General features: G+C 42.0%; 1 protein-coding gene across 13 annotated transcripts; it reads right to left on the bottom strand.

Moving 5' to 3' along the window:
* Positions 1-72: 72 nt before the first annotated feature.
* On the bottom strand, positions 73-27424 carry VEZF1 (vascular endothelial zinc finger 1). 13 transcript variants are annotated; one of them, XM_083587731.1, is made up of 10 exons: positions 26945-27418; positions 14729-14831; positions 13907-14625; positions 13201-13264; positions 10611-10794; positions 8731-8772; positions 7170-7322; positions 3522-3560; positions 2571-2615; positions 73-1880 (listed from the first exon to the last, which is right to left on the bottom strand). In XM_083587731.1, exons 3-10 carry the CDS (start codon positions 14320-14322, stop codon positions 1453-1455), a joined length of 1371 nt encoding a protein of 456 aa, XP_083443857.1. In that variant the 5' UTR covers positions 14323-14625; positions 14729-14831; positions 26945-27418; the 3' UTR covers positions 73-1452. The 13 variants fall into 13 exon arrangements, with proteins under 13 accessions (XP_083443857.1, XP_083443854.1, XP_083443859.1 ...); XM_083587728.1 differs by lacking the exon at positions 14729-14831 and having other exon boundaries at positions 26945-27424; XM_083587733.1 differs by lacking the exon at positions 14729-14831 and having other exon boundaries at positions 13928-14625; positions 26945-27424.

Here is a 27424-nt window from a genome sequence, read left to right as displayed (position 1 = left end):
TCCATCCTACTTTTTAAGTACAGATAAAAAAAGTTGAAAGAAACGTGTAGCTGTATTTTAAAAAAAAAAAATATGAGACCATCGGGTGGGGGAAAGGGGCATTTCTCCTTCACTGGATAGGTCAGATAGTTACTGGGAAACCCCCCACAAATTGATAACTATGGGTTAACACAATTAACTAAAAGTAAAAATGATTTTGGGGGGGGGTTTCTCCTGCAAATATTTACAAAGTTGAAGAGATCTGCACAACACTTGATTAAGGAGAAGGGAAGAAAGGGGCTTTAAAAAAAGAAAAGAACACAAAACAATAAGATGCACACTTGGCTTGTCCTGAAGGGGCATCCTAACTAGTTAGTGGTTAGAATAAAAACTGTATATCATTTTATAATATAAGACAAAAAACTTCTAGTGAACAACACCTGCTCTCCTTTGTCAACACAGTCAGCAGGTTCTGATTGGGAGAATGGGGGGCATACATACATCATACCCCAGCATCTCCACAGTCTTCTAGCTTAAAGCATTGTTTTTCTGTGTTCCAAAGCCCATTATTTGCTCTTCCGAAAGAGTCCCAACTGGGTTTTGAGCAGAGACCATGCTTGTGTAGGTTTCAAATCCTCTTCCACCAGCCACAGCTGTTCCTTGCCAAACACTGAACAGTTTTTTTCCTCCTTTTCAATGTTGAATATGATGTTATATTCCCTTAGGGTAATATGTCTCGTAGTATTTACATCTCCAAATATCAGGTCACAATCCCTAGTTATGTATATGTTGCAGGTAGAATGATAAGTTACCATATGCTTTGCATATCAGAGCTGGTATCACTTTTCCCATAGGGAATTCGGCCTGAAATTATCATATTCCCAAAAGGTAAAATGCATAATTACTCAAAATGCATTTTCTTAAACAAAACAAAAAAAGGACCATGTAATGCATTTACTTAAAAAAACAACACTACAAACACTACGTTCTGAATCAGAGGGACACAGAGCTGGCAAGTGATCCATCTCCATCCTATGATAATATGGAGGGCCTTTCTTAAGCCTTCTAGTGTTCAGGTTAAAACCGTTTCTTCATTAGATTAAAACTGTTTCTTCATTCGCAATTTCCAGGGCTATCAGCAATGCTGATTTATTTATTTTTTTAAAAAATGACTGGATTCAACTCCGATCTGTTCCTCTTCCAACATCACTGCCAGCTTGAAGGAAACAAATGTGGTCCAGTAATATAGATCAACAGCCAGCTAACTAAACAGAGACACTATAATAGTTTTCCATTTTTAAAAACTGTGCATGATTATTATTATTATTTTTGCCCCAGCTGAATTAGCCTGGTTTCATTACCGCTGTTAACTAAAACGAAACAAAAACAAACGAAACAAAAATATAATTGCTGGTAAAGACTTGCTTTTCATTCCTCTTTTTAATACTGCTGTGAGTTTTTGTTTGCTTGTTTTTACCATGGGGGAGAGGTTGGCAATGCCTGGGGAAGGAAAGGCATGCTCTCCACTGGCCTCATTGCTATATTTAATGGACCAGCTAATGTCATTGGCGTCGGGAGGTTCATGGGTGAGGTTATAGTGACCGGATGTGCTATGTTCACTGGAGCAGTTACTGAAGTTGGTAAATTAACAGGTGTGGTGAGTGTTAACGGAGAGGTCATAGACAACGGACTGGTAATGGTGACAGGGTGGCCTAGGCTCATCGGGCTGGAGATGTTAACTGCGCTTGATACATTGACTGGGCTTCTCATGTTCATTGCAGCAGCCACTGTGACTGGGTTGGTGATGGTCCCAGATGCCACTGAGGAAGTTATATTGAAGGGAGTAGAAAGAGTCACAGGCGTAGTGGCAGCAGTGGACGTTTGGCACAGGTTAGCAGCTTCTAAAAAACAAGAAAGAGATATAAAAAGAGACCAAAGGTTGTTTTTTTCCTAAACATTAAAATTAAAAGACACCCCAGAGAAGACTTTGAACCCCTGGCATGGCAGTCCTTAGAAGGGTCCATTAAATAATGGACGGCTAGTCCATTACATAAACCTTACTGCAATTTTTTGTGGGTTCATACCTGTACTCTTGCAAAGCCAGCCCTCCTAAGTATCCCTTCCCACTGCAACACATGGTCCCTTCCAGCTCCAGGCCCTCATTGCTGACAGTTCACTCCTGAGCAGCGAGAATTTTTTGATCCCCTCACAGCAGCTCAGCCAATGGCTATGGAGTGCTTGCAGGCCAACAAATTAACCATCAACCTGCGGCTATTCTCAGGTTTCCTGGTAATCTGGCAAAACCACTGGATTTTTTTTTTAGAAAACTAATGGAAGTCAACAAATTCTCAGTTCTCTCTCTGCAACAGTTAAGTATCCTCAAACAGCATCAACTTGGGAATAAGACCATTAAATACAATTAATTCTACAGCCTAGGTTAACTTCAATCATGCAATTCATCTGAATTAAATACATTTCCTTCGAAAGTTGTTTTTTAAAATATAAAAGGGGGATTTGTTCATAAAAACAGCACAGTATTAGCAGAAAATCCTCTCATGAGGAACATTATAAGTAGAGGAGAGTGTACATACCGAATGGTACGTACTCTATAGCCTTCTCAAAGTTGTACTGACATTCTGTGAAGGTTTTAAAAAGTCATTATTAGGGACCAATACATAAAGCTGGTTTCACTATTTACCTGCTTAAGATCAATTTAAACCACAGTTGGCGGAATAATTTAGTAAGTGTAACTTCTTACTAAATTACTACAACACCCCAGTCAGTAAGGTGTGTGCATCAAACCCCACTGGTCACATAGCTTTTCAGGTTGGCTAAAAGTTACACACCAGTGTTTCCTTTAGAATTTTGAGAAAGAGTTAGGCTTATACTGTACACCAGAAGGACCCTTGGGACTAACTGCGTGGGGAGAATAAGCAGGAAGTGTATATGGTAGAGGTAAATACCTCTAGTATATCAGCACCACCTGCTGGCTAGCCATAGAATACTTATGCTCACATAGAGGGGGAAAAGAAAAGGATGTGCCACTAACTCCTCTAGTTATGGCATGAAAACAAACAGCTAGCTGCTCTTGGAAACTTCAACTTAGGCAAGCTCCTGGCATAAAGCCAAGGCATAAAGTTGTTCACATACTTGCTAGTGCATCAAAGCCATATAGCCAGAATCTCTTTCAGGTTGCAACTTGCGTGAAGCCTTGGTTGTGCCATGCTATTGCTCTGCTGCACAACAGAAAGACTGTATCCCACCCTTCAAAAGGTGGGCCTCATACTGCACAACTAGGGAGGGTGAGATTAAGAAAAGACTGGCAGGGGCAAAAGGTGGTTGGGTAGACAGGGCTCTATCCCCTATACAATTCCCCAGGGTGCTTAGTTCTTAGTGACAGGCAGCTAGTGTTATTGTCAGAGCCTGGAAACTGCCGCTTTGTAACCCACAAACGTGGAGGAACTGCATCTGGGGAATCAGATTCTAAGAGAGCCAAGGGTCTGGTCTTACCATACAAGCTATATAAATGTATCTGACCCTACCTTGCTTGACTGAAGTTGGCCTCAGTGTCTGTTGACTTTCTGCAATCAAAATTGGAGGTGGAGGAAAGGTGTTGCAATTAAGCCATTCAATGACATTTCTCTAGTTTCCCCCTACTCTCTAGTATAACCGAGGTGGCTGCATTTACACACGAGCATGAAACTGTCATGTCTAACTTTAAAATTTCTAACCAAAGCCAAGTGTTCCCAGGCAACATAGGCTCTCAAACTGTGAGGCAAAACCCTATCCCAGTACTATCTACTCTTACTAGCAGCTGCATACAAAGTCTTCAGAGAACCAGGGGACTTTTCAAGCTCAGCAAATTTGAGATTTTTTAAACTTAAGATGCCATGGGTTGAATCTGCCACCTGCCACCTGTGGAGCATGGGGTTTTTCAACTGACCTACAGCCTCTCATCGTGCCCTGATCTGCCACCTATTGCATACAGAAGCTGCCAGCACTCCAGTCCTGACCATCACATTCCTTAGGATACTGTGCATGCACAATACTGTCCTGCATTTGTAACTGTTGGAACCTAGGTGCCAATAATTCAGTGTGCACCAGTGTGACTTGCCATCAAAAGAGAAAATGAGTTAAGGAGCACCCAGACTTTAACAGTGCAAGAGAAGAAGCAGCCACACAAGTAGGGCATCCAGGCTTCCTGGTACCCCTGGGATGAGCACATCCTGACTTGTGTCCCAAGAAGCCAAGGCAGGATGCACCCTGAAGTCAGATCTTTCTGTTTGTTCACTGGGCTGCTTTGTGCTGTGGCTGGTGTTTCTGCAGCAGAGCCAATGGGTTCACTTCTCAATGGAATGCAACTTTTGTTCCTTTTGTGCAAGTGATTCAGAATCAATTAAGACTAAAGTACTTTCCACTCACACTCTGACCATCCTTTCTCAGGCTATCTCCACAGCCCTTTAGTTACTAGGCAAAAATTATTTGAATGGTTTCTTTTCTTGACATTCCCTTTTCTTGCATTCTGAGGTATAAAAATGCTCGGTCTACATCATGTGTGAAAACTCTGTCTTCCAACAATCAATGGTTAAAACTGCCTTAAGGAATGGCCAATGCCTTCTGCTTCTTGCCCAAGAAAATTGGCCATTAATGTAATTGCAGGCTCAGTTTCCACCAGGTTGTCAAACCATCCCTGTTCCTAGGTTGCGGGGGCTTCTCTCCCAGTTCAGTCTTTGTACCCTATGGAGAGTTCAGCATTCCACAGGTCCCCACCCAGCTACAACTCTAAGAACAGTCTCTCCATCCCCAAGTTCCCTGGTACTGTGTGCATGCACAGTTCATAAAAAATAGGGCAATGAAAATTAAGATGCCAGCAGCCACCATAAGCACCAGAGGAAGATGAAGGAGCAAATGGCAACACAAGAAAGAAACGCAGGTGTTTGGTGGGGCTAAAATATGACATCAGTTATTGAAGAACTAGAGTTCACTTCAACACACCTTTATTTGGGAAGGAAGGGAAACTCTGGGTCCTAAGGAAGACTCTATGCATTAAGCATTAAGAGCATGTCAGGATCGTATACATAAGCAACCTGGATTTGCATTGGGGAACCCAGGTTCAAATCCCTAGTCAATCATAAAATTGAGTAATAACCTTGAACCAGTTACATTCTCAATTTATCTGTGAAGCCAAATTAGCATGAAGCCGTGCATGCTGCCATTGGAGGAACAGGATTATAAGATTAAATATTGCTACATCTTTCACTAGAAAGAGTGCGATTTAGTGTTCAGGATTCAGCATCCCAAGAAGTCTTAGCTTTTTCAAAGGGAAATTAGAAGAAAGCATGGTAAGACTAGTGTGTGTCAGAGTGTGTTCTAGTGGCCCAGAAATTATAATTATGGAATCTACTGTATCATTCTTTGCCCTGAAAATCTCAGCTCTGAAAGCAGAATAATGCAAGAGGAACACCTGGATGGTTTGTTATAATTGCCAGATTTCTTTGGTGTACAACACAAAAATCCAAATAATAAGGATAACAATATACTCATTAATCCTAATAAAAACTGGACATTGCCATATGATCATTATCTGCAAGACTTCTACTACAGTAATGTTCTTTAAGGAAGTACACTGATCAACAACAGTTGAAAAAGTTAGTGTGGATGGAAGGAGAAATATCAAAGTGGACCTGTAACCAAGAGTTGTTCTGTAGCTTCTATTCATGCAAAAAAAACCATGTATATATTATACTGGCCTAGTTCACCCATAACCCAAAACCCTCGTTTGGCTAACAAACCAAGAGTTGTTCCACAGGCAATCTAACAAAATATGGCTTCCTTCCTTCAAGAGTTTGATTTTTTTCCCCTAGCTACACTTGCCTTCTGTCTTTGTAGCTTGGCAAGCATCTAGGTTGCAGTGGCTGAACAAACCATGGTTAAGGAAAGGTACTGGATTTGCACTCAATGTCAAAACATTGTCAAAACAAAACTTAGCCAGCGAACTATGGCTTCAGAATGTGGTTTCTTGGCAATTAACAAACCATAGTTAAGCTGCTGGACAGGGGATCAGACAAGCCAACAAATCATGGTTTAACAAGCCATGACTTAACATATGTGCAAACCAGGCCACTATTACCTACATTTAAACAATGATTTTTAAAATCTGGCACTGATTTTCACTCCATTAGGTCACTGCTACTTCCTTGTATGGAAACCACCGCAAGACACAGAATAGAAAGGGAAGTGTACTTTTCATACTATTTTAAGAAAAAAATGTATCTAAAACAAAAGGGCCGCCATTAGAAGCTCAAGTGTGGAGAAGAATTAGTAACTTAGACTCCATTAGATGAGTTATGTCACTATCCTCCAATGGTCAGCCAACACTTCCTTGGCTTACTTGTGTGCGTTATAAAGTTAAGACAAAAATGAGCTACAAAAACTGAGTGACCAGCTCAGCCTACAGCAGGTCTTGGAGTCACCCTGGCAAGAAGAGAACATACCACTTTTTGTTGTTTTGCAACTAATCACACAAGAAAGCAACAGAAAGTTGTTAAAATGTCAAGTGAAAGACAAGATGGGAATAAAAACCAAGTGGGATGAGATTGGTAACAAGGTCAAGAAACCTAGGCCAGATGCCTTCCTAGCCAACTTAGAGCAACCTGACATCAAAATTGAGAATATCTACACTGTGGCTTTATACCAGTTTAACTTCTCTGGCTTTCTAAAGTTGCGGAGAATTCTCCATGGGGAACCCAGAAACTAGTTCTCTGATGAAGGACTTGTAACTTCTTTTTTCTTTTCTTTTTTTAGTATGCCTCTGACTGGTCTTAATTCTATCACTAGAGTTCACAGCTTTACAAAAGAAATTGCCATAAAAGGTTTTAAATCAAAGTTTTCTATATGTCCCCGATTCTTAACACTGGAGCAAGAGCTCACATTTTTTATTTAAGCAGCAGACCACGCTGACAGGTGACTTGCTAACACATAATAGGACTAATGCCTCCCAGCCTGGCTCTCATAATTGGGCAATTGCTTGAGGTGATTAAGCAGTAAGGACCTATTGTGAGTCTGATTGGCAATGGCAGGAGGGAATGCCAGATTATCTGGTGGCTGCTGCCATAACACAAGTGTTATTGTGAATTTGATCTATCACCAATAGCATCACTTAACAACATTCTAAGGGCATAGATTTTTACCTTTCTTCCTTGCTTTAACAGCTTCTTCCCATAATCTCAGGGTCTCTACCTGTTTTCCAGGCCAGTTAGTGACATGCTGTTGTGGCTGCTGCTGTTGCTGCTGCTGCTGCTGTTGCTGCTGCTTCTGGTTGTTACTCTCTTCGTTCATGCATGCTATTCCAGCCAAATTTTTTATAAGAGAGACACATATATACAGATGCATGTTAGAGTTTTCATCAAAATGAATAATTTTGTTGAAGTTTGGCAACTCTTGAGTAAAGTGGATTTGGGTTTTGGAAGATTTGCATTAGCTTTTCCATAAAACTATCCCTTCATGATTTTGAACAGAAGCAGTTGTGTGCAAATAATTTAACACTTCCAACATCACCTCTGCTAGGACAGCTGTATAAAGCTTCAAACCCAGTCATTTAACAGATTGGAGAAGAACTAGGAGACCAAACCCTCACCTTTAAGTGTGCTGCTGAAATGACTGGGAAAAACATAGCCTACCACTGCTTCTCATTTCATAGGTCCAATTTGTTCATCTTAGATCAGGAGTTCTTTAAGGGACACTGACCTGTCTACTTTATACAGAGTGGATGTTACCCTCCTTAAGTCCTTGTGATTAAGAGCAAGAACAAATGAGTTTTAACAGACCTTCCCACTGGAAGAGACTCAGCTGCTTTCCGAACATGTAGCAACTGCAGGTATACAGTCTCTGCCAAAAGGGAGTTCCATAATGTGTCAAAATGACCACTTCTAAGTCAGACTAAAGTGTGTGCACAGTGGCCAAGTGTGTGCAGCTTTTCCTTATACAGTGACCACAGTTGTGGATAAAGCAGATGGATGGAAGGTGGCCTAGCTGCATTGACTGCACTGCAGGACAGATTGGCTGGAATCATTTATGGGGGAAACTGGAAACCTATGCCACCATGGCTTGTACAAGGGCTCAGGGTGGTATCCAAAGCTAGTCCTACTCGGAGTAGACCCAATGATGTTAATGAACGTGGCTAATTTAGGAGCACCGGTTTCAATGGGTCCTCTCTGAGTAGGCCTTAGTTAGATACAACAACTCTCAGTAGCCTGGTTCATACATAATGGCAAGCAAGAGTTAAGCAACTATGGCTTACTAGGAATAAACAGGTGTGCTAGTGCATGCTGCTCAAACTGCACCTGTCCCACCTCCTCTCTTTCGCAAAGCCAGAAGAAAACAAACACTAGTTTAGTGTTGCATGCAGATCAGCGACTGTGGCTTGTTTCTCTCAAACAAATAAGAACAAGGAATATCTTTTTTGGATTATTCTTGTGACTTGTTTGGAGAGGAACCAATCAAGGGCCCTGGGTGCACATAAGACTGAAGCCAACACTTGGTTTGTGTCCTTCCGGCAAAGCAAAGAAGAGGGGCACAGCTCTGATTTGTACAGTGGTTGCTCATTTGTGTTAAGTCATAGTTTAACATGCAAAGAAGTCCATATCAACAAAAAAACTTAGCATCTTAATAAAGGCAGGTTATCAGTTACTGCATCATGCATTTCCAGCCTAATACCACTAACAATATCAATTTTAGACAATTGCTACTCACAAGCAGGGAGGTGCAGATTTTCTTGCTTGAAAAACCCAAATTCTGCAATTAAGAGGAATGTGAGTGAAGCGACTTTGCATAATTTAACACAAGACACCATTTATCTCCACCAAAAGACTTCTTTTGCACTCACAATGTGGAAAGGGGTAGGCGACAAACAGAGAAGGTGAAAGAATGGGGGAGACACAGGCAAAGGAAGGCTGCTGTACAAGGGGAAAGCAACAGAGCCTATGTGGTGAGTACAGGCTACAGTTTGAAGATGGGAAAACTTGGTTCAAGTCCCGCTGCCAAGCCATGGAGCTGACCACTAGCTAAGTCTGAATCGATCCTTACTGGATTGTTGCAACTGTATCACAAATAAAAGTATATATTCTGAAGCAACCCTTTTGAAGTTATTGGGGAAGAACAGGAGTTATGAGGAAGGGCAATACAGAAACCTTTCTTCCAGACTGCTAATCCATGACCGACTCTTGCCTCTAGTATCTGAGGAGACTGGGCAACAACACACATAATTATTTTCCTTCAATTTGGTAGGTTATCACTTATTTTGTAGGTATATTAGTTCTTAGGCAGCCATACTCATAAACCTATGAAAGTTACTAGCCCACATCTTATTAGTTGTGTCTCAGCTACACGTGCAATAGAATGAGGCAAAAGATTTCTGAGCTGGTAGACTTGACTTACTACTTTTAAGACAACAGGTAGAAAATGGGAGGTCTTTTAGTACTGAAAGTAAAACTTTCTCTGCAAATAACCCCCTCTACCAAATAACATCAGGGAGATGGATCTACTGCAGCCTGTCCTTGTTGTGCCAGTTTTCTGCCTGAAGTGTTATTTATTTTTAACTAGCATTCAAAAATGCCACTCAATGAGGTGGCACAGCCTACTGTACCACTTCAGATCTCTACCTTCTCATTCTACTGCATGTATAGGCCAAATCTTGTAAGTGACTTAAAATTCATAACAACTCCTGTCCATCCTTAATCACCACAAGTTGTTATTTATAAATCTATGTTTGGATTAGCAGATTCTGACAAAGACATCAAAACCTATTATGTGATGAACAATTTGATCCTATAAATTTCTTATCTTGCTTTCCCCATAGCTAATACGTGCCTTCAAGCTTTTTCACAGAGAACTGAAGGAACAAAAATGAAAACGTTTGTTGTGTTATGGAAATCCTTCAAAGGAGGAACTGAAGTGAGCTGCTGGACCCCTAACTCCTTTACGATCCACTGAAAATTCCATTCTTATGTAGCTGTTTTAGAGGAGGAAATGTCTTCATTATCTGCACTGCTAAACATGACTGGGCATTTCAGCTGCAACAACCAAGATTTATCTTCAGTGCCCTAAAAACTCCATCAGGATGAATGCTTTGTTTAAAAAAACTTGTTTAGTCATCAGCTCTAGCATGCCAAGAACTTTGAAGCGACAATTCAGGGCCTGCTAAAATCAATGGGATACTTTCTACCGACTTCAAAGGGCTTTGGGTAAGGCCTGGCAACATTTGAGATCGACTGAGGTAAGGAAAGAAAAATTGGTGCAAACTCCAGTGTAATACAGAAATTCCTTTCCTTGCAAGTCTCATTTGTTTGACTACAATTCCCCGTCATTTCTCACATAAGCTACAGCAGGCATAGGCAAACTCGGCCCCCCAGATGTTTTTTGGGACTACAACTCCCATCATCCCTGACCACTGGTCCTGTTAGCTAGGGACGATGGGAGTTGTAGTCCCAAAAAACATCTGGAGGGCTGAGTTTGCCTATGCCTGAGCTACATCATGTATTTTATATTTTAAACATGCCACACATACACTACATATAGCTGATGCTAAAGAGTACGTTAAAAGACTGTTTTGAAAAAAGGGGGTGTCCACTTACTTTTATTGATGCCTTGTTTACAGGTATTACAGTTGATACTTTGGCTTTGCCCATGAGTCTTTAAGTGGCTGGTAATATACGCTGCGCTCAGAAGTTTACCACAGATGTTACATGACACCTTTCCTTCATGGCGCACCATGTGTGTCCGCAGCCTGTCTTTGGTGGCAAAGGCAGCCGTGCAAGTCTACATGGAGGGAAACAGAAGGTTTGGGCAGGTATCCTTACACCAATGAATGCTAATTTTAGGTATATTCTTATTATTAATACACCATCAGTCCTTACACCCCACAAAGGAAGAACTGAAATTTGAGATTTAGTTCAAACCCTTCTGACGTGCAATTAAAGCATAGCAGTATTCCTCCCCGTAAGTATACACAGTGAAGGAAGACCCCTTTCATTTGTAGCCCAACCAGTATGGCTGCTCCCCACCCCACCCCAGTAGTCATATCGGTCACAGTATGTGTAAACGGGATGCAACACTTAATTTGTTAAAACACAAGTAAAATTGTAAACCTGTATCTGGACTGTACAACTTTAGACTGCCCAGAGTGGGAAGACAGCAGGGGAGAGTATCATGACTGAATCCTCCTGCACACGAATTATTTGCAATATAGGCTAGAATCCTTCCTCTCCTTCTTTCTGGAAAGAATCTGTGTGTGTATAATGCCACTCAACTATGTGAACCATGAAGTGGTTTGGGAGTTTAGCACATCTACCAGGCCTAACATGCTTAGCCACCGAAGTACGCTTTTGCAGCTGGTTAGTATGAAGGCAGTATGAAGATGCAGCCGATAAAAGACCAATCAAAATACATTCTGGGATTCTATGAACTGGATACCAACTATGGTTCCAACCGTCTCTTAACTGATGCACCCATTATCCAAACACTGAACAGCACACTCATGTCATAGAGCTGAGTAATACTTAAAGAGGACAAAAGTGGGACTTCTGTGTTTTGATAGCAAGACAGTCTCGCATACCAAACTGCCATGGGGCTTATAAATGCTAGGAATACACACACAGGTGGTCTCTTGTATTATTTTCTGCCAACACTCCTGCTTATAATTTTTCCACTGTTCAGTTACATTTAGTTAAATAAAAATCAAGACAAAAACTAAGCACAAAGCATGAAGAGTCATTCCTTTTAATTCAAAGCACTAGCTGGCCATAGCTGAGTCACGGAGAGCAAGCTCAGTCTTGCACAGATGAAGCAAGATAGCCAACTGTTCAATCAACTTAGCCATTTTGCTTGCCTTTAAGCTCAACCTTGTAAACTAGTTGACAAGTTATTAGCCAATAGAAAAAGAATTGCTAGTCTGCCTACATATGCATGCAGGTTGTCATTTATGGCACAGTGACAAGTTGCAAGTGGGGGGAAAAGAACACAACTATTCCTTCAGTTTACAAAAGCTTAATTAGGCAGTCAGCTGAAGGAGATTCCTATTTGCAAACAGATATTTGCAAGTATGTCTTTGGTTCCTAGCTAACTTTTGTCACAAGAAATTGTTTTCAATACTGGGGCTAGAAGTGGCAATATTTGCTGAAAATGCCTTAGAATGTGCTTACTGAACTAAGACTAGATATGGTCTCAGGATGGAGGACATTTTCCATTCCACTGGAGGAAACAGTGAAGTTAACATGTTTAAGACAGCAAAACAAGACACTCAAGTAATCCACTTGTACAGTCCTGCTCAAATACATTCATGCTTCTATCAAGAACATCTGGAGCATGTACATTCAGCCAAGTAAACATAGCTACACACTTTATTCACTCATTATATGCATTTATGTACATGCATTCATGTTGAAGAACAAGAGTTATCTAAGCAGCTTACAATGACAGTATTAAAATGCACTCACACCCATATACACCTCGTATAGACACTGGAATGGTTGGGGCCCATGCAGACAGTCTATGGACCTAACACCCCTAACAATGGTCCACAGATTAGGAACATGGGAAGCTGTCTTCTACTAAGAGAGAGCATTGATTCATCTGTCATTCCTGGAAATGCCAGAGATTGAATTTGGGACTTTCTGAATTTAAGGAAGATGCTTCACTACTGAGTTATGGTTCTTTCACTTTCTCTTATGACAGTTAAGTGTCCCTGCTTTGGTGAATTTATTAAGTTCATGCTCTGACGTTGGGAAAGGGGAAGAGATCCACCTTGAACTTACAGTGCTCTTTTGTGACATGCCAAGCTTAGCATAATGGCACAGACATGACCCAACACTTTGGGCTGGCTACCAAAGTCAGCCCAAGATCAAGGAAGCTACTACCAGAAGCGGGAACTTCTCTCTCCCTTGTGCTTTTTCACCTATGCTATAAAAAGTATTCTGGGCCATTTCAGCACTTAGCCAAAGTCGCCTCATGGAGATAAGCTGAAAGAGTGCTCTAAAGCAAGGTGAAGCCCTACTGATGCAGCCTAAAGGTGAGATTCCAAGGATCCATACTGCGACCCAATCTGGTTTTCACGCCCCATTATTTCCAATTCAAAGAGCCCCTATGACATCCAAATCCAAACTCTTGTGTGAAGCAGTTTAGCAGACAGCAAATAAATTTAGCACTGTAGATCACCAAACCCCTTACTTGGCATTTGAAGGGCCTCTCTGTGGAATGAACGTGTTTAACATGACAACTTAAGTGATCAGGCCTGTATAAGAAAGAAAAAAGTAGAGACACAAAGAGAACACATTGTTACACATAACACAGTGTAGGTCATTTATAAAACCCAACATCCTCCACAATAAGCAATTAACCAACCACCCAAATCTTTCAAATCCATACTTCCCTATAAGCAGCATTCTGAGTGCATTCCTCAAAGAGGTCACATGGCTTGCCTGTGATTATTTGCAGGTCTGCCTAGAAAAAAATTAATCCTCCCCAGCGGTATAAATGGGGTATACCCCATTGGTATAATTCTCTTTTTAAGAGAAAGATCTACTAGCTATTAGAACTGGAGATCATCCAAATAGAACAGAATCTCTGCTTCCCCAATACTGCTAGATTGGTACTCTTTCTGGTCTGTATAAAAAGAGTTGTTTTAAGATCTCCATCCACGCCCTGCTCATGCAAGGTCCAATGCAGACCAACATAAATAATTTTTGTTTTAAATTCACAGGCAGCATGTCCTATCACTTGCAAAATTGCCTTTAGATTCAGATTTTAAGACCCAAGAAGGGTCACTGTCCCCTCCCCCACCCCACCCCACCTCCCACACTCACTTTCCTTATGGCCCCTTCCCACCCCCACCCCCCGCGCGAACACGGAATGAAAATCCAATACTTGAGCTCGCCTGGGATTTTCTACATGGTACCTCGAAAAGCCTTTTCCACAAACACCACAGGTGTAGGGTTTGGTGATGCCACCCTCATGAGACCTCACGTGATAGGTCATGCGGTCCTTCCTTTTGAAACGCTGATTGCAAATTGGGCACTCAAAAGGCTTCTCATCTGAGTGGGACAGCTTGTGCCTGTTGAGGTGGTAGACATCACGGAAGGCCTTGCCACACATCTCACAGGCGTGGTTCTTTTTGACAGGCTTACTGGGCTTCTTCGCCGTCTGCGTTACCGGCATGGCCGTGGCACCAGCACTGCTGCTTGGGTTGGTGGCGGAGGAAGACGTAGTGACAGTTGAGAGGATACCTGCGATGGTCGAAACCAGCGTTGACCGGTTGTTGTCACCTGCGATGGTCGAGATTAGGGGCACCATCGTTGCAGGAGCTTTCTTTGGCCGTGACACTAACTTTATCCCTGTGTGGCAGGATTCATGGCGCCTCAAATGGTAGCTGTCCCTGAAGGCCTTGCTGCAGTATGTGCACACAAAGGAGGTTTTCGGTTTCTCCTTTTTAATCCCGACTATGGTATCTTTTAGCGTTTCCGGTGGGGGCTGAGGTTTCTGTGTTATTGGTAATGGTAAAATTGGTTTCTGGTCGGGGGGCTCAACAGCAGAGCTCAGGAGTGGCAGCAAACTGTTCTGTGCTGCCTGCTGTTGGTGATGTGATGCTTCGTGTGCCTAAAAACAGAAATATTAATTTGTAACTTACAAATGCACCACTTAGCTTTGATAAGGGAAGACTGCTCAGAAACCTGTTGAGATGGCAAATTCCACGCATTACCTAATCTGGTAGGATTTAATTTGGAAGGCAAGAGCTGCCCTTCACTGGAACCGATTTGAGGGGCCCCAGCTCCTAATGTTCAAATGGCACTTAATGTGTAGGACTGTGCACACACAAGGCAACAAAAGGATTCAAGCTGCACACAGAGAACACTCAAAGCAAATCTGTACATATCTTACCTTGCTAATTTATACTACCACCACCAAAATTCAGGTTTTTAATTTCCTCGCCCCTCCCCCCCCCCATTAGCAAGAGTCAGGAAGCCTGACACAAGAATTGAATGCAAGTTATACAGACTGAGCAAACAGAAGGGACAAGACACCCAAGTTTTACCACAGGCCTGACTAAAGTTGTTTCATTTTCAAGTCATCAGTCAGTCAATGTGCTTTCAAATTTTTGACACTGTAAGCAAGAAACCTGTCTTAACAAATGAATCTTGTTCTCATGTACAGCCAGCCAGCAGTTTGTGGCACACCTTTGATAGAATTACCTCCTCCAGGAGATCCACCTAAACTCGTCATTTTTTATTTTTAGGAAGCAGGTGAAGGCAGTTCATAAAATCTTCTTTATACTTATTTATATGAAGTACTGGAAACTTGCTGTAGCTAGTGCAGGAGTGGGAAACTGGATCCGTAGCTCCCCAACCCACCCCCATGGGCTGAATTTGACATGTGGGGGCTGCTCATCTATCAATCATCTGACATTGCAAATGACATTGCAGTGCTGTGATGCACAGATATCTACTGATAATCAGGATTTCAAAGTGTTGTGCAGTACTTTGAAGCTCGGCTGATCAGCTGATAGAGCTTTTAATACCAAAACAGGTGATTGACAAGTAGGTGTGGCTTGGTCAAAATTGCCTATAGATGGGCCAGAGGTTCCCCACCCTCAGGCTAACAAATGGAAGAGTGCAGTTTAAGTACTGGTTTAGGCATTTGCTTTTGTTTACTGTATGCCTTTTAAATAGCAACCAGTATCAAACTTCCTGGTTTGAGGGAAAGCTAAGAGTATGAACCACCACAGAACATGTATAGAGAAGGAGAGCCTACAGAAACAGCTACAGTCAGGGCTTCACTTCTGACTAACTCCCTTGTGCTCTGCAGCTAAGAGGAAGGCCAGGAGGGCTGTATACTATATACAGTCGTACCTTGGAAGTCGAACAGAATCCGTTCTGGAAGTCTGTTCAACTTCCAAAACATTCGGAAACCAAAGTGTGGCTTCCGATTGGCTGAAGGAAGCTCCTGCAGCCAACCAGAAGCCACGGAAGCTGTGCTGGACATCCAGCTTCTGAAAATCGTTCAAAAACCGGAACACTCACTTCTAGGTTTCAATTGTTCAGGAGCAGATTTGTTTGGGAGCCAAGGTGTTCAAGATCCAAAGTATGACTGTACTGCAGTGTGCTTTCATCTCATATTTCAGACTAATTCATGTTCATTTGCCGAAAGTGCTGGGAATGTCAAAATTCCAAAGTCTTCCAATACACCTCCCAAGACATCAAAATCCTAATCCATGCTCCATTAAGAAAGCCACCCACACGGCCACCAATGGGATCAGAATGTTGATCCTCAACTGGCTAACAGGCCAGGAATAACAAGTAATGTTTGGTCCGCCTCACCCGTTACTTAATACAACTGTCCTCTGTACTTACTCAGCCCAAAGCCACATTTTTGTACGTTCTCAACTGGGGGTGGATTTTGTATGGATTTTAATTGTAGGAACCAATCTTACTTGGAAAGTGAGGTATTGGTCCATCTAGCACTTGAAGGGACAAACTTATCCAAGAGAAAGGAAAGTAATACTGATCTTTTTGTTCCCAGCAGGTATATTCTACTTTATTCATAAAAGTATACCAGAGCTGTTTAAAACAATTGCATGTAAAACAATACAATACAAAGCATACAAAAAGTTAAAATCAAGATCAGCTAACTATTGTGGAAAGATGTATAACTGCCTACATAAGTCTGATGGGATAGGAAAGTTTTCAGCAGGCATTTAAAGTTTGAAACTGAAGGAGCCTGCTGAATCTCTTTTGGCAGAGCATTCCAGAATACTGGGCTGGTGCCACTAAAGCTTTGTTTCTTGTCAAATGAACCTTACCAACATAGTTGGTGACACATCAGGAACATCCTTCTGACAGTAAGAGCTGTTTTACGGTGGAACAGACTCCCTCAGGAGGTTGTGGACTCGCCTTCATTGGAGGTTTTTAAGCAGAGGTTGGATGGCCATCTGTCATGGATACTGTAGTTGAAATTCCTGCATTGCAGGCAGTTGCACAAATGACCCTTGGGGTCCCTTCCAATTCTACAATTCTATGGTTCTATCACACTCCAGCAGATGACTGAAGTGACTGAGCTGGGATATAAGGGTTCAGGTGGTCCCTAAAGTAGCCTGGACCTAAGTTGTTCAGAACTTTGTAGATCAATAAAGACATTGAACCTGGTTTGGCTGTAGATGGGGAGCCTGTGAATATACTTTAACATTGGTATCACATGCTGTCAGCCAGATGCCTCCATCAGCAATGTAGTCATAGCATTCTGCACCAGCTGAAGCTTCTGAACCAGGCCCAAGGGCAGACCCTACACAGTGTGTGTTATCCAGCATCGAGGTTACCAATGCATTGACTACAGCAGTTAGGACTTGCAGTATCCTTCAGGCTAGAAATAAAGTTAAAGCAGAAGGCAAGCTCAATGCAACTCAGCAGTAGTAAAATTCACTACAGAACCCATTTTATTTTGTGACGCATCTTGAACTGTTTCAAAATATTAATAAAACAGTTTCTCTTATTGCTGATTATTGGGAAGTATATTTATGCAGACTGACTGTTGATGAATTGAACTTTTTTTAAAGAGCAAGTCATCCTAAATAATAGAAAATAGGCAGTAAGGATTGAAAATTGCAGCTAAAACATTTTTTTTTAGGTCACTGTTCTCAAATACTTACTGAAAATAAGTTCCACTGAGATTGGGAGAACAGATTTGCATATAATTGGTCTGACCCAGAGAGTCTCATGTAGACTGCCCACTCAGACTGCCACAGTTTTTGTAATTTGCTTTGGGTTACTCTTTTGTGATGAAAAGTGATATAACAAACAAACAACAGGGTGTTCAAACTTTTTCTCTTCAGTGGACTTTTTCCATTTTGACTAAAGTGCTAAGGAATGGCTATGGGTTGCAGAAGATTCCAGGGAAATTTCCAAGGATCCCAGAAAAGAGAAAGAGAGTTGCAGACCACAAGCTTTGCACTGCAGAGGGTATCTAGTTCAATTTCTAGCATTGCCAATTAAGATCTCAGGCAACTAGTGATGGGAAAGATGTCTGCCTGAATTTCTGGAGAGCAGCTGCCCGTTAGAGCAGACTGCACTGGGCTAGAGGAACAAATACTTGGACCATGAGGTTATGCCTCTGGTTGCGTACTTAATTCGTTCTGGAGGTCTGCTCTTAACCTGAAACCGATCTTAACCTGAGGTACCACTTTAGCTAATGGGGACTCCCACTGCAGCTGTGCAGCCACTGCACGATTTCTGTTCTCACTCTGAGGGAAAGTTCTTAACCCGAGGTACTACTTCCGGGTTAGCAGAGCCTATAACCCAAAGTGTCTGTAACCCAAGGTACCACTGTATTGACTATTTGACTTCATCACTAAACCTGCTTGAACCAAGCATACTCCTAGAATATAGGTAGGCAGACTTAAGACATGCAGGATCTCCTTTTTCTTTTTTTCTTTTTTACTAAAACCCCAAATCCTCCAACCAGAACAAAAGACACACTTAGAATTAAAACATTCTAAACCCAATAACTAGTTTTTAATACAGTACAACTGACAGAACTTTCAGTCCTTCCACAAAAAGATCCCCTCCCCTACTCCTAGCTTTCTTCATTTCAGCCATATAATGGGGGAAGCAAATATTTTGTTGTTGCCATTGTTGAACCACCAGGATTGTGTTCTTAAAGTAAATTGCTGGCCAACTTAAATAGCAATGTCACCTGCAAAACCACTGAAGTTTCCACCTTTTTACTATGCCATTCTCTCCCACTATAAACACAGGAGCAAATCCTCAACATAAGAACTGAGGTAAATGGACATTAGAGTTATATAATCCCACCCACAGTAATTTCCCCAAAAGGAAGATAAGCCACTTGCTTTCTAAATACAGGCGTTCATCAGGCGGATATAGTAAGGTGCACGTTTCAGCAAACCATTTTTTTAATTCCTGAGGGGAGCAATTCTTGCAGCTAATGACTGGGTGTATGCCATGCTGCTCAACATATTACATGATCCCTATCTTAATGACAGCCTATTTGGTTAACTACAAGTTACAAATACAATTATAATGCCCAGTCTGCTCTATTAGATTGTGGATACATTACATGTGGGATAACACAACTGTCGACACCAGTCCACTGACAGGAAGGCTGCTTCTGAAAGCCAACCATGAGCCCGCCAGACAGACAGTACAACCAAGTCAGTTGTACTTGTAATAACTTGTCCATGCTGGAACTAAACACAAGGAGCATGTACGGGGAACTCACACCTTCTGACATGTATATATTTAGTAACACAATGACTAAGGCATTCCAGGCTGAAGACAGGTGAAAATAAGAGATGTACTTCTTATTCTGTCAGCAGCTCCTTGGGGAACAGATTTTAGATCGGCAAATATCGAGGATCTGGTGACAACCCAAGAGGCTTCACTTCTAAATCCATAATGGGGCTATGGCCTGCAAGCCATATCACCTGGATGCCATGGAGAGCACAAACAAGCTGGGCTCAAGGACAAAGGGAATAGTTCTAGCTGAACGACACTTCTATAGAGGGAGCAAAGGTAGGAGAGGACATGACATTTGGTTGGATTTCTCACTTTGAAATGTTAAAAAGAGCTCACAAGAGAAATATTCTGATGAGCAACTTTTCAAACGCATGCTAACCTGTGCTTAGGCAGTGTATCCGTGGCCCTGTTTCTCGGCATTTAATGAGAGCTTTTGACAGTGCTCTGTATCAGACAGAATAATAAACCAAGGGAGATGTGAGAATAGCTTCTAGCTGTATCCCAGTTTTGAAACTCACTTGCCCAGCATGAAGACAAAAGAGATCCCATGTACAGTTGCTCAAGTATTCCATGACTCTGCTTAAGAAGGGGCGTGGGGTGGATTCCAGCCATACTCGAGTGTTATCTAGGGGTACTATGTAAGATTTGGCAACCTTAACAAATCAAAGTTGTACTAAGCTTGCTTTCCAAGTAAAGAAAAGTATTTTAAAACCATAAATGGGTCTCACTGTATAGGACTGGGGAGAATTCAAGCAGAGACTTCTTAAAACTTGCCAGAGTACAAGTTGACCCTGAATGACTGCAGAGAAAGACAACTGTACACACTATGTCATTTCCCAGGAATGAACAGTTTGCCTGTACTCTTGCTCCTACTGGAATCAGACCCTATAGGTTCTCTTCAACTGGCCAAATTAATTGTTACCAGTACAGTTTATTTAAATTTTGTCTATAGAGGTAAGAAAAAAATTGAGGCTTGTTTCCTTTCACGCTGTATGAGCTACACTGTCATTTGCTTTTCGATAGTTGGGATTAACCAAAATTAGTCATACATTTTTAGTCTGAATCAGAATCCAGCGTTGAAATGGTTCTTCATTTGAAGACAGACCTTATTGAAGCTGAGTTAAACAACCATGTTTTGAAAGAACCTCCGCAGTTCATGTCTAGAGGCACTCCATCAAGTACTAAAGTGAAAAACAAAGCCTTTCACAAACTTTTGCTACTAGAAATAGCTTAAGGAGACTTGCAAGGCATGCTGAGTGAGTAAATCCAGGCCATGTTATGCTCACACTAGAGGCCTGCACGAGCCTTGTGAGAACTGGGCTCTCTGGATAGCATAGGCTGGTTCTGAAACACCTGGATAGCTTATTTCAGAGGAAAACAAAGTCTAAACAACATGCAACCCTCTCATGAGTTGCACAATTTCAACCATATATTTTCACTTGAGATAGTCTGACTTAAACCAGCTAACCCACCTCATATACAAGGATCAGCCAGCCGGTGACCCACAACATGGTTTTGCATCATGTCCACAAGCCACCAGGCACAGAGTGCAGGAAGTGACAAGAGAAGTTCCCAAATATTTCAGCTTCCCTGTCCACCTTTCTGCCATTCTCTACTCCATCTGCACATGGCCTGGAAATTAGATAGCACCTCTGGCCACTTTCAGCAAGGCTGGAAGAGGAGACATTTCTGTCCTTACAGAGTCCTCCACTATATTCCAAGCTGAAAAGATGGGCTTAGGAGAGTCCAGCCTCCCATTATTATGAAGTTAGCTGTTGCTGTCAGGTTTGTTTTTAACATTTATTTATTTCACTTATTAGACACCTAGTAAATGTACTTCTATAGCCAACATAGAATTAAAAACCAAATTAAAATATTACAACCCCAAAATTCAATAAAAGCCACCCACAACAATACAATAAAATCAGCAAAGCATAAAACAGCACATGCAAGTCACTAATTACTAATTCACAATCAGTAGCACATCCCTCCAAAAGCAAAAAAGAAAAAAGCCTGTGCAAGTACGTCTGTCAGATGCAGCATCTGAGAGTTTATTGAGACCAAAAATGGCTGCAACCTTTTTCCAACTGCCACCTTTGAAATGATTGCTTGCTGAAGATAAATGGCACTGTGTTGTTCTTTGGGGGGGGAGGGAGGTACTTTTCAAGGATAGGTAATGTGAGTGCCCAATTTTGTATGAATTGCACAGAACCTTTTTTGCCCCAGATGCTCACAGGCATCTTTAATATAGCAGGGATTGGAGGCTGGATGACCAGAGCGTGAACCCAACACAAGGTTCCACTTTTCATCAAGATTTCAACTAAAATATCATAATGATCCTGTAAAACAATTGCAGCCAAGGATGCAACCACTGGAAACCCAACTCAGACAAGCTTTAACTCTTTTACTGTATGTATATTTCCCTGTAGGCTCTACACACAAAAACTGAAGACAGTAAGCATTCAGAGCCCAATTATCTTCATACAAAGTTTTTACATATTTTAATACACTGCACACATTATCTACGATGGCAGCCTGGAAGCAGTTCTCAGCAGGGGGCCAGGGCCATAGCCACCTCTATCAAAGTAGCCTGTTAGTGATTAGCACAGCTCCTACATCTGCTTCCATACCCTTCCCTTTACCTCTGTTGGTAACTGAGGCACCAATAAAAAATAATGGAAGGGAAAGATTTGGCCCAAGGCACCTAACCTAAATCACATTATCAAGGCACAAACATATCAGTTCAAAATGGAACACAAATCCTTCAAACAAGATTCAAGAAACCACACTTTAATAAGAGCCTTTTAAAGCTTTTGGGTTTGTGTGGACCCATCAAGAAACTATGGTTTAGCATCATTAGAACAAGCTTAGCTTCTCTCTGGACTTGCACACTCTGCTCCCCAACCCCCATGCAACCATGAGAAGACATTTAGGTCCTCTTTTATTACCAGCAACTTGCCATTTTATCTTGAAAAACTGGATTATTTTACTATGGTTAATAGAAACAATCTAATTTCAAACCATAGTTGAAAGAGGCTGCCATGCTTTCACTAATCACCAGTAAGATTTAGGGTTCGGATAATAAGACTAAACTGTGGTTTATCTGAAATTGAAGTGGAAGCTTCCAAACTCTTCTTTGCAGCCCCACCAGGCAAGGGGGAACGTGAAAGTCTGAGGGAGGCTAGGTTCATTTTTTTAACATAAAACCTACGTAACTGTTAAGATGGCTGAACTCTATATACTCATAAAGCTTTCTGCTATAAAAGTAATTTGAACAAGGATATGTACTTTAAGACCTGGGTATCTCACCTTGCTAAGAGTTTGCTGAAACTGGTAAAACAATGTCCCTTTTCTGCCAAAAGCAATGGTTTCTGTGATTCCTAATGATCTCTTGCATTAAGGCCTTCTAAAAAAGGATCAGAGGCTAAATGGTAAATGAGGGCATGAGCATTTGACTATCTTTTGTTAAGTCATTTTCATTCACTTACAGTGTAGTTTTTATTTAGCCTGGGTTTCAAATCAACAGCTTATGATTTTCTTTCTATTACTGTGATTTCTGTGATAGAAAACAAAACAGTTTCAAGACCCACGGTGGAAGGATTGGCATTGTGAACTTTCATTGCCAGAAGCAAAGTTTTTTTGCACTGAAGCCTTGATGTCAGAGCATCCAATTAGCATAAGTGAGTCATACCTTGGTTGCATTATTAGATGGGTTATCTTTCCCCCAATATTAAACATACAACGTGTACTTCCTAGGCAGCTATAAAATCTGCTTTAACATATACATAAGCTCAGACACTGGTGTGTAGGCAAAAGTTACTCAGGCTTAAAACCTCCACCTTGCTTCAGAGCAGGACATTTTCAACACATGAACAAGATCAAAAACCTTTAAAAAGTGGGGGGAAATCCATCATGCATACTAATTGACATTAGCATATTTTTATGAAATTGACCTCCTCATAAGATTAATTTTTACCCCAACTCTGAAATACTGTACCAAATTATTTAGCGAAGCAGTAAAAGCCAAGTGAAGTACAAATATAACTGTGAGACAGCCATTAAGGTCCTAACATATATTTTCACAATAATCATTCCTTCAAGTGGTTATTATGGAAAGAAGCCAAGGGAGTAGAGGTTGGTAAAGAGAACAAAAAATGTATCTTATAACTTGTGATTCACTAAGGGGATTAACAATGTTCAAATCTCTAAACAGGGAAAATAATCAAACCCATCATTGGACTGCAGATGTATCACTGCTAGAATCTGCCTATGGTAAAACATTTCATTCCTTGTATTCAAAGATAAAAGTCACACAAGAGCTCTTAGTTATCATAAGCTCAAACAGATTCTGTTTTCAAGAGGATTTTTTAAGCCTGCATCCAAAGACTGGGCACCTAAGCGAATGACTCATCTTTGTACTTGGGTGACTATTTTCCTTTAGAAGAGAAAGACTGCAGTGCATTTGCCTCAGATTTATTCCTTCGCTTCATGTTTTCAAACTGGAGTCATGCTTTGTATTTTAAAGAGAACAGAAGACTCAGTGGGAAAATGACGCAGACTTGTAATTTGCAGAGAGGATTATTTTACCTTCAAGAAAGAGGGGGAGAAGAGGTATTGTAATTAGTTTACTTTTTCCAGGCTAAAAAAGGGGAATGGTTTGTAATCTAGGGTCTCACTTGGATTGTAGATTTAAGGAGGAAGTAGCTTGGCATGCTGCATTCCTTACAGAATATTAATGCTTTTAAGTGACTCAAGTTGTAGGCTATATGGCATCATTTTGACTACATTATTCTGGCATCTTTTTAAGAAAAAGCAGTTAATGGGAGTTTTGTTTTTCAAAGGGGTTCAAGCAAGGAGAGCTGCTTAATAGAAGACATGTTCATCATTCACTCAGGCCCTGGTTTTAGAGAGCAATCCCTCGAAAATTATCATGGGCAAGTATTCTTTGAAATCAAAACTGCAGACTAGTAAATTGATTAGGACCTGAACATATCCTGCCCCCACCCCAGATGGTTTGTCCCAACATTTTCTTATTAAGTCAACAAATTCCAGCTACATTATCAACATGCTCTCTCCTCAAAGAAGCCCAGTATTTGATTCCACATGCAGGTAAGGGGATTCCTGACCTATATCCCAATAAAGAGGGTTAGGCGTGAAAATTAAAATATAATTTGTCCTTAAGACTTTTCGAAAGAACCACTTACAAATAATTTTCAGGAGACAGTGGACTACTTTCCTAACAGAAGAATAGTAAAAACCCAGGGGGTAAGTAGAAGGGCTTTATGTGACAGAGTAACAGAGAGGAAACAGAATAAGGGAGAAGGGAGAAGAGAATAGTAATTTAAAGTAGGAGAACAGAACAAAAGGGTAGAGAAAGTGACAATTTTTTGAAGAATGGGCTAAGAGGAAATGAAACATGTGAATACACATCTTTAGAAAAAAGGGAGAGGAAACAGGACAAACTGGAGAAAGTGATAAATCTTTAAAGAAAAAATATGCTTTAAAAGTACATGGTAAAAACTGAGGGGGGAAACAAAGAAAAAAGGTAGAGGGAACAGAAAGAGGGAGAAGGAACCAGGAGGCACAGCAGATAGAAAAATATGAGGGGGGGAAAAGTAGTAAAAATGGGAGGACAAAGTTGCAAAAGGTGGAAGAGCATAATTGTTTAGGGAACAAGAATTAGTACCTCAGTTCAAAACTGGAAAACGACAGAAGAGGGCAAAGAAGGGAGGAATACAGAATTCCACAAGCCAAAGTAAGGAGGGGCAAAAGATCAATGATTTGTAGGACAGAAAAAGAATGAAAAATCAGTAAAATTGGCACCACCAAAAACATGGTTAAAAAAAGAGAGGGAACAGTTAAAGGTAACATGCTAGGGGTAAGGGCAGCCAAAGTAGCAGCAACTTACAAAGTAAGAAATTCCAGAGTAGCGGTTAGTTTCAGAACACACACATACACACATAAGGCCCTAATGCACCTTAAAAGACTAAAGGGAAAGTGCCGATGATGCGAGTAAAAGAGGGGATAAATGCAAATAAAGCACCAAAGAAAACATAAAAGCAAAATAAATGGGGCAAGGGGGAGGGAGCCAGCACTTATTTTTAATAATAAAAGGCAGCAAAAGTATCTTGGGACAAGAGAAATAATGCAGACCAAAAACTACTAGGAGCCTGGGGAGTAAAAGGTGTTGAGAATCTTTCGAGGGGGTAGAGAGGACATGGTAAGGATTAGTTAAGGAGTCCCAAAGCAGCAGAAGTATTGAGGGAGAAAAATAAGCAGCTCAAAAACACAAGATCTAGAGGAGATTGAAGTGAATGAAAAGTATGCAGAAAATCCTATTTTCCATTGTGGGAGTGAGGAGAGAAAAATAATTTAAGATTCCCAATTAAACATGGGGTAGGGGATGAGATGAAAAATGCAAAAAGAGTTGAGGGGAGAGAAGAAAGTAGAGTGTACAGAGAATCTCATAGCAGGCAGTTAGTTAAACATCCAAAAGAACTGGAGGGAGTTGGAATAAAGAATGCAGCAGAAAATGTGGTGGCAAGGGAAGGAGCAAGAGAGAGTGCACAGGGAAGCTCATGGAGGAAAGAGGGAAAATTAGTAAATGAGTCCTAAAGAACTGGGGGGAGCCAAAGAATGCAGCAGCTGAAAATGCGAGTGAGGAGAGGGATATGCAAGGGGAGGGGAGATTAATTAAAATCGTAAACAATTAGAACATAAAAAAGAACTAAGAGCATACACACACATATATATCAGTAGAAAAATCCGGTGGGGTGGGGAGAAAGAAAAACTAATGTGTCAAGGAGTTTAACATATAAAGGGGCACGGATACTTGAGCACAAGATGAGAAAAAGCACAGAAGCCCCAAGAAGTGCAATAATCTATATGGGAACAGGTTTTGTTCCCCTTAAAAGCCACCGATATGAGCCCAAGATGGGGGGGGGGGACTCTAGCTCAATGGGTGGAGAAGAAAACACTGGATGGCCCCCTTAAAAAAAAAGAAACGTCGGCCACCAATATCTGAACAAATACGACGAGTAGACGGGAGAGCGGCCACCACTCCCCAAATTAAAAAAAGAGAGAGCTCGAATTCCTTCTTCTTTGGGAAGAAAAAATGGACACACACAAAAAAACCCAACCAGCTACAGAAGGCAAAGTATTGGGGGGGGGGGGGAGAGGAAAGCCACCTCCGCAAAACAGGTTTGTGTTTGTTTTTCGGTAGTGGCGGGGCTGCTGTTTCGGACGCAGGCGGCTGCGGGGGGGGGTGTGCGGGAGAGAGGAGAAAAGAGAGAAAGAGGGAGAGCGAGCGCGCTATAGCCGGCCTCCCACAGCGCCGTAGAGAGCAGCTACATTCTCCTGCCTCCCTCCCTCTCCCTCCCGCTATTCCGCCCCCCCCTCGCGCGCGGCTATTCTAGCGGGGGGGGGGGTCGCCCGCCGCCGCTGCTGCTGACAGAGCGAGCCGGCCCTTTGCAAGAAGAATCAGGGCCTGGCGGGGAGGGTTGCGCGGGGGGGGGGGGAGGCAAGCGCGGGCGGGCGGGCGGGCGGGAGGGAGGGGGGGTTGGGGGAGGGAGAGGCGGGGACATTTAAGGGGGGGGGGGCTTTTCAGAAGTGCGCGCGCGGTGCGGGGGGGGTTGGTTTTTGAAGAGGGTGGTCGTCTTTTTTCCCCTCACCTGAAAGAGGAACGCGGTCCAATTGGCTTCCATGGCTTTGGAAGCGGCGGCGGCAGCCGGGAATACGGAAGGTTATATATATATATGTTTTTTAAAAAAATAAAAAATAGTGCCTTCTGTATATAGATAGATAAGAGTTATAAGATATAGATATATATATAAATGGTGCCTCCCTCTCGCTCTCTCTCCTCAGGCCCGGCGGCCTGGTCTTTTTGCGGCTCCTCACAGCGCCCGCTCGCTCTTCCTGCCTGCTCGCCTCCCTCTCCCTCTCTTTTTTTTTTCCCTCTCTCTCCTCTCTCTCTCTCTCCCCCGCCCGCCCCCCTCCCCTCCTCCCTCCCCCGGGCCCCCAACTACATGGAGCCGACAACAAAGCACAAGCGGCGGCGGCTGGGGCTGCGGCGGCGGCGGCGGCGGAGGAGGAGGAGGTGGAGAGGAGGAGGCTGCTCAACATGGCAGCGCCACAGCGGCCGCGCTTCCGCT

Source organism: Podarcis filfolensis, assembly GCF_964270895.1.
Source record: "Podarcis filfolensis genome assembly, chromosome: 15".
Lineage (NCBI taxonomy): Eukaryota > Metazoa > Chordata > Lepidosauria > Squamata > Lacertidae > Podarcis > Podarcis filfolensis.
This window is presented reverse-complemented; position numbering and strand designations above follow the sequence as displayed.